Source organism: Parasteatoda tepidariorum, chromosome 3 (genome assembly GCF_982258835.1).
Source record: "Parasteatoda tepidariorum strain Cologne lab strain chromosome 3, Ptep-v5.0, whole genome shotgun sequence".
NCBI classification, from domain to species: Eukaryota; Metazoa; Arthropoda; class Arachnida; order Araneae; family Theridiidae; genus Parasteatoda; species Parasteatoda tepidariorum.
This window is the reverse complement of record NC_141757.1, coordinates 70,414,253-70,431,138: the sequence shown is the minus strand read 5'-3', so window position 1 is coordinate 70,431,138 and position 16,886 is coordinate 70,414,253. Positions and strand designations below refer to the sequence as shown.

The window sequence follows — 16,886 nt, the reverse complement described above, 5'->3', positions numbered from 1 at the left end:
TTCACAAAGATTTCAATTCTTTCACTATATATTTCTTATTAAACACAAAGACATACACGAAGCCATTTAGAACATAAACAAAATAATTAATCGAGGTTGCCAGGTACACTAGATAAAAATACATCACGATTGCAGTAAAATACATAAAAAATAAATAAATAAATCTCAGTTAAGTAAAAGATGTAGACGAGAAAAAATTATATTTCAATAAATTTTATATTCGATGCTGTGCTGTATTTAAGTAACTTCACTTTAGTTAACATTCTGACTTATGTGACGAAACTTAGCTCAATTTTAACACGCCATTTTGCTTGTAAGTGATCAGCCAGTGCTGGCGTCATAGGTCACATATGTGGGTATCTGTGATCTTTTTCTTCTTAAAATGCAAGAACCCAATTGCTTGATTTGATAAAAAAATAAATTTTATTGATTTTAGTTTAAAAAAAAGTCTGGTTGCCTAATTCACTAGGTTCACTAAGAAAGTAGAAATTTTTTCATTAATTTAAAATTTTACTTATTTTTTTTTTCAACTATACAATTTATGTTGGGAGAAATTTCTTTCACTACATCCACTGAATGTTTGTTTTGATTTTGTGGCCGAAGACGATATTCCACAACGTTAGGCGTTTTTAAATTATGGGATTTTGCAAAAATTTTTATTCACATAAATTCAATTTTTTAATAAATTCAAATCTTATGCACGAGAGCCTACGGATCGCAACGTTAGAGTGCGAATTCTCCCTATTATATGATATATCTCCCTATTGTATCATACACTATGGTATCAATAATTCTATCAAAATATAAAATTCTATTTCATAACTATGGGCTTTGAATGAAAAGTAATACAATGATTTTAAAATGTTTTACAGATGGTATCCTCCTGGTCATGGGGACTTTTATGAATCATTTTTTAATTCTGGTCTTTTGGAAATGTTCATCAACCACGGGAGAGAATTCTGCTTTGTTTCTAACATTGACAACTTGGGTGCCACAGTTGATCTTAGTATCCTTCCACAGTTCTTTTGTAAAACAACTCTAATTATTAGAATTTTAAAGATATGTAAATTATTTTAGTTGTTTCCTTTACTTGCATTAGATATTCTAAATATGCTATTAAATCCTGGTAAATCACATTCTCAAAATGAATTTGTTATGGAAGTTACAGACAAAACAAAAGGAGACGTTAAGGTAAGTTATGGTTCAAGTCTTTAATTTTATGGTTTATTTGTGATCTAAAATTTTAAGATACTTCATTGAAGAGCTTAGTTGTAAAAATATGTTAACTGACATTTTAAAAAAACAAACAAACTCAAATATTTGCGTTTAAAAATGTTTATGTTTGATTCTAAGTATGTATCATTAATTTATCAAGAATCGTATTTGAACTGGGTTATTTTTAGAAGTAAAATATTTTTTTGTAAACATTTTCCCGTTGTTTCTGTGCGAAGAGCTGAGCTAGTTCATGTTCACAAATGTCAGTTAATATTTTGTAAATATTATGCTCTTTTGGTAAGTTATGTTCTTTGTTCTTTTGTAAATATTATGTTCTTTTGTTACGAGTCCTAATGTTAGGAAATGTTTCAAATGTTTTTAACGGCTACTTTCTCCTACATTCAAAAGATGCTTTTTTAAATCCATTAAAGTTCAAATAATATTTCGAAATTTTATGTCACGGATTCTACTGCATGAAACTCTATCTATTGTCAGGTAATATTTTCTGTAGTAAAAGAGTTTTGAAAGCATCTTTTCTTTGTTTATATACATTCAAATATTTCAAAACATATTCAAATTATATACATTCAAAGATTTCTTAAATCGAGAAATTATTTTTTTAGTAATTATGTTAGTTGGTTAACAATTTTTATGCAACCATTTTATTTTATTATAACGATATAAATTCTCAATATCGTATAAAATGTGTAAGTTTATAACGTTAAAAAATTATTTTGAATTTAATTAAATGTAAAACATTTCAACAAAATACAAATATTTAAAAAAAATTTGATATAAATAAAATAAAAAACTACTTGGGAATCACTAAGCATATATCGGTATTATTGCAATAAATGACTATTTAATTGCAGAAGTAAATGAGAAAAATATGTGTAAACCACGAAATGGAGGCAATATTTAATTAAATACGTGTAATTGATTTGCATTTTTTAAAGTTGAACATAATATTTTTGAATGTGAATATTTTATTTAGAGTTAGAAAGCGTGTAAAGAACTATGTAAGAATATCTTTATCAGATATAGACGAAGATAATTTGAGCTTTTTTTTTAAGAAAAGTTTAGACTACCTCCGTTTTGAATTTTAAAATAGAAAAGCATAAAACATGTTGGTGGTAAATGAAGAAAATATTTTCAATTTCTATATCATGAAACATCTCAAAATAAATTTGAAAAAACATACTAATATTATATTTTATATTTATATTATATTTTATTTTTTACCAATCAGTTACAATATTCACTGCTTTTAAAAGCTTAAAATATTTATTTTAATTCAACTGTACGGAAAGAGAGGAATGTATTTGAAAAATACCTAACACAATAGGGTTTTCAAATATTAATAATTTTTTTATGTTTTAATATGTTTTACTTTAAAAAACATTCTTCATGCATGTAAAATAAATAAACAGAGTAATTTTTTCGTTATAGTAAACTAATACATTATCTTTAGTTTCTTCAGATACCAATCCTAATGATCTTAGTCATTTCTAGCAATACAATGACTTAAAATAAAAACAAAAAAAGTTTTCGATATGTTTGAAAACCCGTTACTTTTTATAGTATCCTTTTATATATAATTGAAGCACTAATAACACTGTACCCCATTTAGAATGATTTATGACTATTATTTTTGTAACATCTAACTTAAATTACAGATTAAATGGAACTTTTAAGACTAATTTCTTTTTTTGTTGTTAATATATCAAGTTTTTATTGCTTTCTTTCCAAATCTACTAACTGATCATAGTTTCAGTAAAAGCCATTGTAATGATCGCTGAAGTATGGTTACCAGACAATTTGCTGTATAAGAGTTTTTTTCGAGAATGTTATCGCATTGGAAATTTTTTTCTTAAAATCTTAAATTTTGGCTGTAATTCGCAACAATGCTGATATTGTTTTTGACAAAAAACAATTTCAATATTTGTAAATTAAAGCAGTTTTGTAAAAAAAAATTATGTGTGAAATTTCTTTGAGAAATGTTTACAGGGAAAACGTTTTTTAAAATCTTTATTTTTTTGCAAGTATTTCAAACATTGTTCATGTCTTGGAATTGCTTTTATCAAAGCCATCTACAATATTTGTAAATTGAAGCAGTTTTGCCAATAGAGCATACGTATTAAAATTTTTCCAAGAATGTTATTGCATAAATTTTTTTTAAATTTTAGGTTTTTGATTTTTTTGTAACTGTGTTCGTGTTTTAATACTGTTCTTCTCATTGAACTACTAATACCATATTTGGGAATTAAAGCAGTTTTGTAAAAAAAAAGTTATGTATAATTTCTTTTAGAAATATTATTTTATATAGATAACGTTTTCAAAATTTTATTTTTCTACAAAAATTTCCAACAATGTTCATGTTTTGGAATTGTTTTTCTTTAAAATGAACTACAATATTTGTAAATTATGGTAGTTTTGTTAATAAAACATGTGTGTGAAATTTTTTCCAGAAATGTTATTACACTGAAAAAATTTAAATTGTTTGCAGTATTTTTGTAACAACGTTCGTGTTTTAGTATTATTTTTGTTTACTGAACTATTTTAATATTTGAAACAGCATGATTTTACCATGAGGCAGTTGGCTGCCAAACATGTTATTTTTCTGCCAGTCACTGTGTTGTCTTTACTTACCAGATAATATGAGATTAAGTACTAATGAGTTAATTATAAATATGTGGAAAATCTAGTCTTATTGTTTAATTAAATTTTGAGACTCTTCACCCCTTAGTTTCACACGGCAATCTAACCGGTTTTAATATTTTCTGTCTTTTCTTTCAGTAGTGATTCGCAAGATTTTGATAGTGCTTTTGTTTTTTCTTGACTTAAATATTAATTAATCATCCCTAATATATATGCTTTCTTAACCTCATTTTTGACAAAGATTCTAAAACTACGTACCAAAGGCGGCCTTTACAAAACATGCTATGTACTCTCTGTGGCGTGTAACAAAGTAATGAGTTTTGTTATTATAAAAATAGAAAGCCAATTTAAAATTTTTGTTATAAACTATGCTATTTAATTATCAAATTAATTGATTTAATGTCTAATAATATTTTTATATATATATGAAAGGGTGGAACACTTATTCATTATGAGAACAAGCTTAGACTCCTCGAAATACCTCAAGTGCCAAAAGATAAAGTAAGTAACCGATTATCTTCCTATTTTAATATTTTTAAGTGGCTATTTTTAAAAGTTATTTCTCTCATCTTTGCTACGGTAACAAATATTCCAAAATGAAATAATTGTAATTATTAACTTAGTTCTAAATGCATTTCAGTTGACTACTTTTAGCCAACATATCATATTTCTAAAATTAAATGCCAGTTTTACTGTGATACTGTTATCTCACTTTCGTGTGTTGGAAAGTGAAATCACGCTGTTTCGACAGCTTTCCGACTAGCTATAGCAATCAAATTTTTCTGGAGGTGTTTGATAAAAGTACAAACTTTAATAATTTTCTTCCGTTACTATCAAAATTATTAGTCATTTTATCAACAAATCGAATTTGTCTCTGATCCAATTTCTAACTAACTAGAGAGCTCTGATCAGATTTGCATCTCTTTGACTGATTAAAATGAGCTCCACTTGATGCATGAAACTAATCAAAAAACTTTTTAAAAAGGCATTTTGTAAATATGAAACTATTCTTGAAACATTTTTGCATTAAATATCTATAGAATAAAACAATTTTTATTATAAACTTAAAATATTTTGATTATTGACGTAGCTATTTTGCTCATACGAGGTAAAAAAAAAAGAACTATTGTCGTTTCTTTTACCATTATTAAATTTAATTCACCAAAAGAAAAAAAAATTATTGCATAAATATTAAATGAAGATTATTATTAGTAAATTGTGAGTAATAAAATTTGTTATAATGATAAGAACAAATTCTTTACTGTGCAAATTCTGTAACATCGTATTATTGTCTAAAAAATATTTAATAAGTAAGATTATTGTGATTATTCTATGAATTAAAAATGGAACTAGTTTTAGAAAATGCTAAAGACAAATTAAAAAACAGAAGTTACGTTTGCCGTCAAAATGTGTTACAAGATAAGATTGTCATGAATGATAAAAAGGCTTACAAACAAACAAGTTTAATCTTTTGATAAAAATAAGCTGGAATATTAAATTCGTTTGATAAATGAGAATTTAAAGTTAAGATTACGAAACAACAAAATTTTCCAAAAAGCATTAAAGAACTAACATAACATTTATTTCTTAATCTTTCTCTGTTTTAATAAACAGTTTCTAGAATTCGTGAGTCGAGATTACGGAAGTTAAATCCTCAAAGATTTATGCTAGCAGCTAGAACTAACTCATTCATTAATTATTCGTTTGTGGAGCTCAACTTTACAGATTATGTCTTAAATATCACTAATTTCTCTAATTCTTTTCGCAATTTTGTTTAAAATTTTAATTTTAGCTTACTTTCAAACATAGATTATTCATTCTACTTGTCCGCATACTTATTAAATTCCAATTTGTGTTTGGTTTTCATATTTTGAAATTTTATATATTGGAATTTGAAATTAACGGTTAGGCCTGGGGTTGTTAGTCTAAAATATTAACTCCAAAACCTTTTATTATTAATAGAATACACAAAGATCTGAGAAGGATTTTAGAGTTAAGTTAAAATAAACAGGTTAAAGTGCTTAGTTTCTATCTCTGAATTTTATTGACTCTTCTGTTGGAATAAAAATTTTAATGCGATATTTTAAGTATTTAGAATTTCATAATTTCAAAAATGAAACGTTTGCAATCTTAATATTTACTGGTAGATTTATTAATGTTTTTTTTTCTCTTTATTATTAAGAAAAAAATATAAAAAAATAAAAATGGAACATCTTTATAACTTTTGATTTATGAGTGAATTATTTGGAGCTAAGATGTGATCTGGATGGTTAGAGGGGCTAATATTAATTATGCTAATTATTTAGAGCAGATGAATCTTAAACTATGAAATAATAATAGAATAAAAATTTGAATACAACATTAAAGTATTTAGGAACTTGTTACAAATTTCCTAATATCAAAAATTAAACGTTTGCAAATTCAACATTCAATTTTAGATTAATTTTTGTTTTAAGTTATTATTGATGAAAAAGTATGGAGAAAAACGGAAAATATTCATAACTTTTTGATTTAATAAGCAGATTATTTGGAGCTAAGATGTAATCTGCATGGTTAGAGGGGCTAATATTAATCATGCTAATTATTTAGAGCAGATGATATTTTAAACTATGAAATAATAATAGAATAAAGATTTGAATACAACATTAAAGCATTTAGGAACTTGTTACAAATTTCCTAATATCAAAAATTAAACGTTTGCAAATTCAACATTCAGTTTTAGATTAATTTTTGTTTTAAGTTATTATTGATGAAAAAGTATGGAGAAAAACGGAAAATATTCATAACTTTTTGATTTAATAAGCAGATTATTTGGAGCTAAGATGTAATCTGCATGGTTAGAGGGGCTAATATTAATCATGCTAATTATTTAGAGCAGATGATATTTTAAACTATGAAATAATAATAGAATAAAGATTTGAATACAACATTAAAGTATTTAGGAACTTGTTACAAATTTCCTAATATCAAAAATTAAACGTTTGCAAATTCAACATTCAGTTTTAGATTAATTTTTGTTTTAAGTTATTATTGATGAAAAAGTATGGAGAAAAACGGAAAATATTCATAACTTTTTGATTTAATAAGCAGATTATTTGGAGCTAAGATGTAATCTGCATGGTTAGAGGGTCTAATATTAATCATGCTAATTATTTAGAGCAGATGATATTTTAAACTATGAAATAATAATAGAATAAAGATTTGAATACAACATTAAAGTATTTAGGAACTTGTTACAAATTTCCTAATATCAAAAATTAAACGTTTGCAAATTCAACATTCAGTTTTAGATTAATTTTTGTTTTAAGTTATTATTGATGAAAAAGTATGGAGAAAAACGGAAAATATTCATAACTTTTTGATTTAATAAGCAGATTATTTGGAGCTAAGATGTAATCTGCATGGTTAGAGGGGCTAATATTAATCATGCTAATTATTTAGAGCAGATGATATTTTAAACTATGAAATAATAATAGAATAAAGATTTGAATACAACATTAAAGTATTTAGGAACTTGTTACAAATTTCCTAATATCAAAAATTAAACGTTTGCAAATTCAACATTCAATTTTAGATTAATTTTTGTTTTAAGTTATTATTGATGAAAAAGTATGGAGAAAAACGGAAAATATTCATAACTTTTTGATTTAATAAGCAGATTATTTGGAGCTAAGATGTAATCTGCATGGTTAGAGGGGCTAATATTAATCATGCTAATTATTTAGAGCAGATGATATTTTAAACTATGAAATAATAATAGAATAAAGATTTGAATACAACATTAAAGTATTTAGGAACTTGTTACAAATTTCCTAATATCAAAAATTAAACGTTTGCAAATTCAACATTCAGTTTTAGATTAATTTTTGTTTTAAGTTATTATTGATGAAAAAGTATGGAGAAAAACGGAAAATATTCATAACTTTTTGATTTAATAAGCAGATTATTTGGAGCTAAGATGTAATCTGCATGGTTAGAGGGGCTAATATTAATCATGCTAATTATTTAGAGCAGATGATATTTTAAACTATGAAATAATAATAGAATAAAGATTTGAATACAACATTAAAGTATTTAGGAACTTGTTACAAATTTCCTAATATCAAAAATTAAACGTTTGCAAATTCAACATTCAGTTTTAGATTAATTTTTGTTTTAAGTTATTATTGATGAAAAAGTATGGAGAAAAACGGAAAATATTCATAACTTTTTGATTTAATAAGCAGATTATTTGGAGCTAAGATGTAATCTGCATGGTTAGAGGGGCTAATATTAATCATGCTAATTATTTAGAGCAGATGATATTTTAAACTATGAAATAATAATAGAATAAAGATTTGAATACAACATTAAAGTATTTAGGAACTTGTTACAAATTTCCTAATATCAAAAATTAAACGTTTGCAAATTCAACATTCAGTTTTAGATTAATTTTTGTTTTAAGTTATTATTGATGAAAAAGTATGGAGAAAAACGGAAAATATTCATAACTTTTTGATTTAATAAGCAGATTATTTGGAGCTAAGATGTAATCTGCATGGTTAGAGGGGCTAATATTAATCATGCTAATTATTTAGAGCAGATGATATTTTAAACTATGAAATAATAATAGAATAAAGATTTGAATACAACATTAAAGTATTTAGGAACTTGTTACAAATTTCCTAATATCAAAAATTAAACGTTTGCAAATTCAACATTCAGTTTTAGATTAATTTTTGTTTTAAGTTATTATTGATGAAAAAGTATGGAGAAAAACGGAAAATATTCATAACTTTTTGATTTAATAAGCAGATTATTTGGAGCTAAGATGTAATCTGCATGGTTAGAGGGGCTAATATTAATCATGCTAATTATTTAGAGCAGATGATATTTTAAACTATGAAATAATAATAGAATAAAGATTTGAATACAACATTAAAGTATTTAGGAACTTGTTACAAATTTCCTAATATCAAAAATTAAACGTTTGCAAATTCAACATTCAGTTTTAGATTAATTTTTGTTTTAAGTTATTATTGATGAAAAAGTATGGAGAAAAACGGAAAATATTCATAACTTTTTGATTTAATAAGCAGATTATTTGGAGCTAAGATGTAATCTGCATGGTTAGAGGGGCTAATATTAATCATGCTAATTATTTAGAGCAGATGATATTTTAAACTATGAAATAATAATAGAATAAAGATTTGAATACAACATTAAAGTATTTAGGAACTTGTTACAAATTTCCTAATATCAAAAATTAAACGTTTGCAAATTCAACATTCAGTTTTAGATTAATTTTTGTTTTAAGTTATTATTGATGAAAAAGTATGGAGAAAAACGGAAAATATTCATAACTTTTTGATTTAATAAGCAGATTATTTGGAGCTAAGATGTAATCTGCATGGTTAGAGGGGCTAATATTAATCATGCTAATTATTTAGAGCAGATGATATTTTAAACTATGAAATAATAATAGAATAAAGATTTGAATACAACATTAAAGTATTTAGGAACTTGTTACAAATTTCCTAATATCAAAAATTAAACGTTTGCAAATTCAACATTCAGTTTTAGATTAATTTTTGTTTTAAGTTATTATTGATGAAAAAGTATGGAGAAAAACGGAAAATATTCATAACTTTTTGATTTAATAAGCAGATTATTTGGAGCTAAGATGTAATCTGCATGGTTAGAGGGGCTAATATTAATCATGCTAATTATTTAGAGCAGATGATATTTTAAACTATGAAATAATAATAGAATAAAGATTTGAATACAACATTAAAGTATTTAGGAACTTGTTACAAACTTCCTAATATCAAAAATTAAACGTTTGCAAATTCAACATTCAATTTTAGATTAATTTTTGTTTTAAGTTATTATTGATGAAAAAGTATGGAGAAAAACGGAAAATATTCATAACTTTTTGATTTAATAAGCAGATTATTTGGAGCTAAGATGTAATCTGCATGGTTAGAGGGGCTAATATTAATCATGCTAATTATTTAGAGCAGATGATATTTTAAACTATGAAATAATAATAGAATAAAGATTTGAATACAACATTAAAGTATTTAGGAACTTGTTACAAATTTCCTAATATCAAAAATTAAACGTTTGCAAATTCAACATTCAGTTTTAGATTAATTTTTGTTTTAAGTTATTATTGATGAAAAAGTATGGAGAAAAACGGAAAATATTCATAACTTTTTGATTTAATAAGCAGATTATTTGGAGCTAAGATGTAATCTGCATGGTTAGAGGGGCTAATATTAATCATGCTAATTATTTAGAGCAGATGATATTTTAAACTATGAAATAATAATAGAATAAAGATTTGAATACAACATTAAAGTATTTAGGAACTTGTTACAAATTTCCTAATATCAAAAATTAAACGTTTGCAAATTCAACATTCAGTTTTAGATTAATTTTTGTTTTAAGTTATTATTGATGAAAAAGTATGGAGAAAAACGGAAAATATTCATAACTTTTTGATTTAATAAGCAGATTATTTGGAGCTAAGATGTAATCTGCATGGTTAGAGGGGCTAATATTAATCATGCTAATTATTTAGAGCAGATGATATTTTAAACTATGAAATAATAATAGAATAAAGATTTGAATACAACATTAAAGTATTTAGGAACTTGTTACAAATTTCCTAATATCAAAAATTAAACGTTTGCAAATTCAACATTCAGTTTTAGATTAATTTTTGTTTTAAGTTATTATTGATGAAAAAGTATGGAGAAAAACGGAAAATATTCATAACTTTTTGATTTAATAAGCAGATTATTTGGAGCTAAGATGTAATCTGCATGGTTAGAGGGGCTAATATTAATCATGCTAATTATTTAGAGCAGATGATATTTTAAACTATGAAATAATAATAGAATAAAGATTTGAATACAACATTAAAGTATTTAGGAACTTGTTACAAATTTCCTAATATCAAAAATTAAACGTTTGCAAATTCAACATTCAGTTTTAGATTAATTTTTGTTTTAAGTTATTATTGATGAAAAAGTATGGAGAAAAACGGAAAATATTCATAACTTTTTGATTTAATAAGCAGATTATTTGGAGCTAAGATGTAATCTGCATGGTTAGAGGGGCTAATATTAATCATGCTAATTATTTAGAGCAGATGATATTTTAAACTATGAAATAATAATAGAATAAAGATTTGAATACAACATTAAAGTATTTAGGAACTTGTTACAAATTTCCTAATATCAAAAATTAAACGTTTGCAAATTCAACATTCAGTTTTAGATTAATTTTTGTTTTAAGTTATTATTGATGAAAAAGTATGGAGAAAAACGGAAAATATTCATAACTTTTTGATTTAATAAGCAGATTATTTGGAGCTAAGATGTAATCTGCATGGTTAGAGGGGCTAATATTAATCATGCTAATTATTTAGAGCAGATGATATTTTAAACTATGAAATAATAATAGAATAAAGATTTGAATACAACATTAAAGTATTTAGGAACTTGTTACAAATTTCCTAATATCAAAAATTAAACGTTTGCAAATTCAACATTCAATTTTAGATTAATTTTTGTTTTAAGTTATTATTGATGAAAAAGTATGGAGAAAAACGGAAAATATTCATAACTTTTTGATTTAATAAGCAGATTATTTGGAGCTAAGATGTAATCTGCATGGTTAGAGGGGCTAATATTAATCATGCTAATTATTTAGAGCAGATGATATTTTAAACTATGAAATAATAATAGAATAAAGATTTGAATACAACATTAAAGTATTTAGGAACTTGTTACAAATTTCCTAATATCAAAAATTAAACGTTTGCAAATTCAACATTCAATTTTAGATTAATTTTTGTTTTAAGTTATTATTGATGAAAAAGTATGGAGAAAAACGGAAAATATTCATAACTTTTTGATTTAATAAGCAGATTATTTGGAGCTAAGATGTAATCTGCATGGTTAGAGGGGCTAATATTAATCATGCTAATTATTTAGAGCAGATGATATTTTAAACTATGAAATAATAATAGAATAAAGATTTGAATACAACATTAAAGTATTTAGGAACTTGTTACAAATTTCCTAATATCAAAAATTAAACGTTTGCAAATTCAACATTTAATTTTAGATTAATTTTTGTTTTAAGTTTGATGAAAAAGTAAGGAGAAAAACGGAAAATATTTATAACTTTTTGATTTAATTAGCGGGTTATTTGGAGCTAAGATGTAATCTGGATTGCTAGAGGGAATAACCTTAATTATTCTAATTAGTTAGGGCATATGATATTTTTATCTATGAAATAATAATAGAATAAAAATTTGAATAAAACCTTAAAGTATTTAGAAACTTGTAACGAATTTTCTAAATTCAAGAATGAAACGTTTGCAAATTCAATGTTTAATTTTTGTTTCAAATTATTATTGATGAAAAAGTATGGTAAGAAAACGGAAAATATTCAAAACTTTTTATTCAACAAGTGTATTATTTGAAGCTAAGATGTAATTGGGGCTAATCTTAATTATGCTAAATTAATTAGTGCAGGTCATATTTTAAGTTACGGAATCACATACAGAAACCTTATTTCTCAGATTAATCAAACTTTCCTGACCTTTGAAATATCAAGAAAAAAAAGCCATACTCTTGAAAATGCTGTTGAAAGGCATAGTCATTTAATGTTAATAACAGTGTTTGGCGCATTTCGTCGTATTTCTGAAACTTTTATACATAAAGTGAATCAAAAAATGTTTGCAGACAGTTATAAAATTTGTTTATTCACTGATAATTCTAACTTAGAAATAATTTACATCATTTAGTATTAATCACTTTTAATAATTTAATTTAATAATGATCGAAAAAGTTTTGAAACAGAAATACGAATTTTAACCTTACTTTAATCTATGTCAAAATTCAAAATTTTAACGGTCAAAATTTTTTTACAAATGAAATAGTAAAAGCACGTCACTTTTTGTATGTTTTGACGTAAGAAGTACGAATAAGAAGTCGGAGAAAGTATGTTTTTGTTTCTCATTTCGTAACTTACAATAACATAACATCTACGCAAGTTAATTATCACATTTAAAGTTAAATTAAGGTTGCATCTCAATACTTGAAAGTCTGATAATCGGATTAAAACTTATTTAAAGTGGCTTTCTTTTTTTAATTTTCACTCTGTATACTCTAGTTTTTTCAATTAAGCTAATTAGTAATTTATTAATGTAAGATCAGCTAGCATGTTTTGCTTTAAAATAATCTTCCTTGGTCATATTAAGTTTCTTGCTTATAATAATAGATCATAAGCATCTATTTTAATCGATTTCCTATTACCATGTTTATTAGTCATTTACATTAAATCTTGCTATTTTTTTTAGGTTGATGAATTTAAAAGTGTAAATAAATTCAAGTAAGTAAAAAATACATATTTTTCTTGACCATTTCATAAATATATATAATTTGAAATGATTAAGTTAAAAAGTAATCCGTAGTAGTTAAGAGTAATTAATTTCATTATTAATTTCATTATAAATTTCTTTTGTGTTTCGATGCATGGAAGCATGGATCTTGGAAAACTGTCGAAGAATTACTCTATGAATTAACTATTTTAAATATCGCTGTTTTAAAAGTATTATTGAAATTTTCTGCTAGTATGATGAAAGAGTAAATGAAATTGTAGGGTGTTCCGTAATCAACGTCCTTAACATATATTGTTGAACTCCTTGTCATAAAGGAAGTTAAAAATGCACACAAATTGGGGGTCACAAGTTAGCAGCAACAGGTATAAATAATAGGTTTAAGTAAATAGCAATAGGTTTAAGTAAATAGCAACAACAACAACAAAAACTTGATTGAAATTTTCCGAATTACTATTGAGGAAGGTGGGTGAAAATACTTCATTAGAATGTTATTATCTTCGTTTGAAACTTGAAGCCGTTTTCTAAGAATCGATCGTCGATCCCTCCCTGTTTCCTTCGGCAAACAAGCAGACTTTTAAATTTTCGAACTAGCTTTCTTCAGAAGTTTATTTGTTAGATTGTGGAAACATTTTTATATTTTCCTCATTTAAATACTAATTTGCGAACATGGATACATTTCTGATTTCATTTTTCTTGGCATGGATTAAAAATATGCATTTGGGGTGGTCATTACATGACACCCTGTTTATCATGAACAGTTTTCTACTATTTGTATCTTAAACGATAATCTAGTTTATAACTTGAATGGAAATTGTGCATGATGCATGATACTATATTTGCATGATGCTATATTAGCGGCATACACTGCAAGAAATTTAAATTACAGTAAAAAGTATGGGCACCCTGAGTGCTGCATCTTTCTAATCCATTTTATCGTAAAATCAATTTCTAACGTAAACTTTTATGCCGTAATCTTTACGGTATTTTAAAATTACAGTGATTCAGTGATTTTATACAAAATATTACTGTATAAAAATTAAAGTTAATCAGATATTTTGTTCCGTAACATTTTGCAATAAAAATGGATTTTTACGGTGAAGAGTATTAGCAGCGTTCTTACAGTAATTTGATCCGGAATTTTTTTACAGTTTATTTAATTCATATTATGATATGACACCTAGCAATATTTTCAATAACGTTGCATTATAATTCTTTTCCAATTATTTTGTGACTTTGAAGACATATATTCTCCTTCTTTCATCTTTCGAACATTCAAGTTAAAAAAAAGTCTGCGCTGAAATATCTGATGAAAATTTTAATTTAAAAACCGTTCTATTTTTAACTTGCAGTTTTTCCTTTGTTATTAATTACTTTAGTTTGGGTTCATTTAACATAACCATTAATGTATTTTTTAATTTGCATTGAAAAAAAAACTGGACAAAAAAATTGAATTAATACATTAATGTAATGTAAATAAATGTAAATTAACGTATGAACTATTTTAAGTTTAGATCCCCAGCTTCCATTTACTTATTCTCAATGCATAATTCTCAATACATTTCGTTGCATAAATTTTTAATTACTTAAGTTTAATATTTTTACTGTTCTGAAATGTGAAATAATCCAGCCAGGAAATCTCTGAGGGAATCTTTAAAATATTATTTTTTCTTATGAATGCACTGCTAAATGTTATTAGATATAATTGATTGTTTCAACAGGCTGTCTTAGTTTTTAATTTCCCAGAAGAGTTTTTTCATTTGAAAAAAAAAATTGAACTGGTAAGCTATTTTTTAAACGTACCAAATTAGATTAGGAAATCTTCTAATTTTGTAACTTTTTTTTATGTAAGCGTATAGTAATTTTCTTTTTTCAACATTTTCCCGTTAATTAATTTATCAATACTATTTGCTGGTGCTGACTTACTTCTTGGTATGTTTTTTTCTTCCAATTTTAATGATTTAACAAGAGTGTTTTTACGTGCATTTTCTTTCTTGTTTTTATCGATTTTGATTTCGGCAAAGGAAAAAAAAATCAAAAATGATACTTTTCGGCCTTCTAATTTTTTTAAGGTTCATTACTTTTACGACCTTATTTCCAAAAGGGAATGTAAAAAATAGTTCTCTCCATTAAGTAGTTGATTATATTAGTAAAAGAAAAACGCAACTTTAATAACAACACTAGTATTGGAATGGTATTCTTGTTAAATATTTTTTAATCCCAAGGAAATGTTAAATTGGATGTACAAAAACAATGGAGTTAATTAAGTGTGGAGTTTGTAGAATTTTTATTTTGTTAAAGAAAGTATCACACTTACCTAGAAAATAAATTGTGTAAAATTGAGTTTTTTCCAAAAGTAAATTTGAAGAAGAAGCTGTACTGTAATAAATAGTTTTATCATATTATGCATGTACGTTTATTGAGATATTATATTAGTTCTTATTATACCCGAAAATGTACTGTAAAATATTCTGGTAAAAAGTACTGACATCCTGAGTGCCTGTACTTTTTACCTTAAAATCCATTTTTTCTGCAAAATTTTACGGAGCAAAAAAAAATCTGATATACCATGACTTTTTCAGTATTAATTACTATAAGATCACTGATTCGTTGCAATTAAATAAATATTACTAAATATTATCTGTAATTTTACCGATGTTGGCTGTATTTTTTACTGTAATAATTTTTTACAGTGTGGTTTCTACTTCAATTCTTCCGATAATTATATATTGGAATTATTGCTCATGCAAACAATAATAAACTGAATCCAATTTTCCTTTAGGATAGATGTTTAATTTTTAGTATTTTATTTTAATGATTAACTTTTCCACATGCAGCTATTTATGTAATTACTGGTAATCTTCATAGCTGTATGGTGGCCGTTCTAAGTGAAACACCACACACATAATTTTTTTCCCCCTACCAATAAAGTAAAATATTTTGAACATATAATTTTAATATATTTGATTGTTGTTGTCGTTGTAGTAGTTCATTTACGTCGGAACAGATTAACGAGGATCAATACCGCACACCCTCGGTCCCTACTCAGACTGATTCAAGTGGTCACCCACCCGCAAACTGACCGCAGTCAGTGATGCTTGACATCGGTGATCTGCTGGGAACCGTGTCTTAACGATCAGTCCTCTGCGGGACTAATATATTTGAACTAGGGGGATAGACCCCTTTTCCCTGCCGCTCACCAATTCATTGGCAATAACTGTTTCTTAGAGTAAAGCAGTGTTTTTCTAAGAAAGTCAAATAATTCTTAAAATTAAAGGTATCCACATTTAAACATTAAAATTTAAAATTAAATAACATTTAAAATTAAAGATATATTGTTATAAAAAAATTTGGTGATTTCTCAACCGAATCGAATTTTTTGAGAGGCATTATTCTTGTATTTTAAATCGAAATTAGGTTTTTACTTTTATCATATTTTACAAGATTTGGTGCAGTTCTTTAGCATATTTTTAAATGGGAAGTAATTTTTTCACTAATCTTTAATTATAAGGTTCTTTAAGTCTATGTCTTGGAATAGGTTTGTAGATGCTTCATTGTATTAAGTATTTGTTTTTAAATTAAAACGTATAATTAAGAATAAGTTAATTAGGGCTAG

General features: G+C 25.3%; 1 protein-coding gene across 2 annotated transcripts in view; it reads left to right on the top strand.

Annotated features, from left to right (window-relative positions):
- The window catches only part of LOC107452659 (UTP--glucose-1-phosphate uridylyltransferase), a 77,375-nt gene that overhangs the window by 44,491 nt on the left and 15,998 nt on the right, over window positions 1–16,886 (top strand). For both annotated transcript variants that reach the window (XM_016069205.4, XM_016069206.4), the window contains exons 7-10: window positions 873–1,006; window positions 1,100–1,191; window positions 4,306–4,374; window positions 13,232–13,263. In XM_016069205.4, coding sequence (XP_015924691.2) covers window positions 873–1,006; window positions 1,100–1,191; window positions 4,306–4,374; window positions 13,232–13,263 — 327 coding nt within the window. The remainder of the gene's footprint in view (window positions 1–872; window positions 1,007–1,099; window positions 1,192–4,305; window positions 4,375–13,231; window positions 13,264–16,886) is intronic.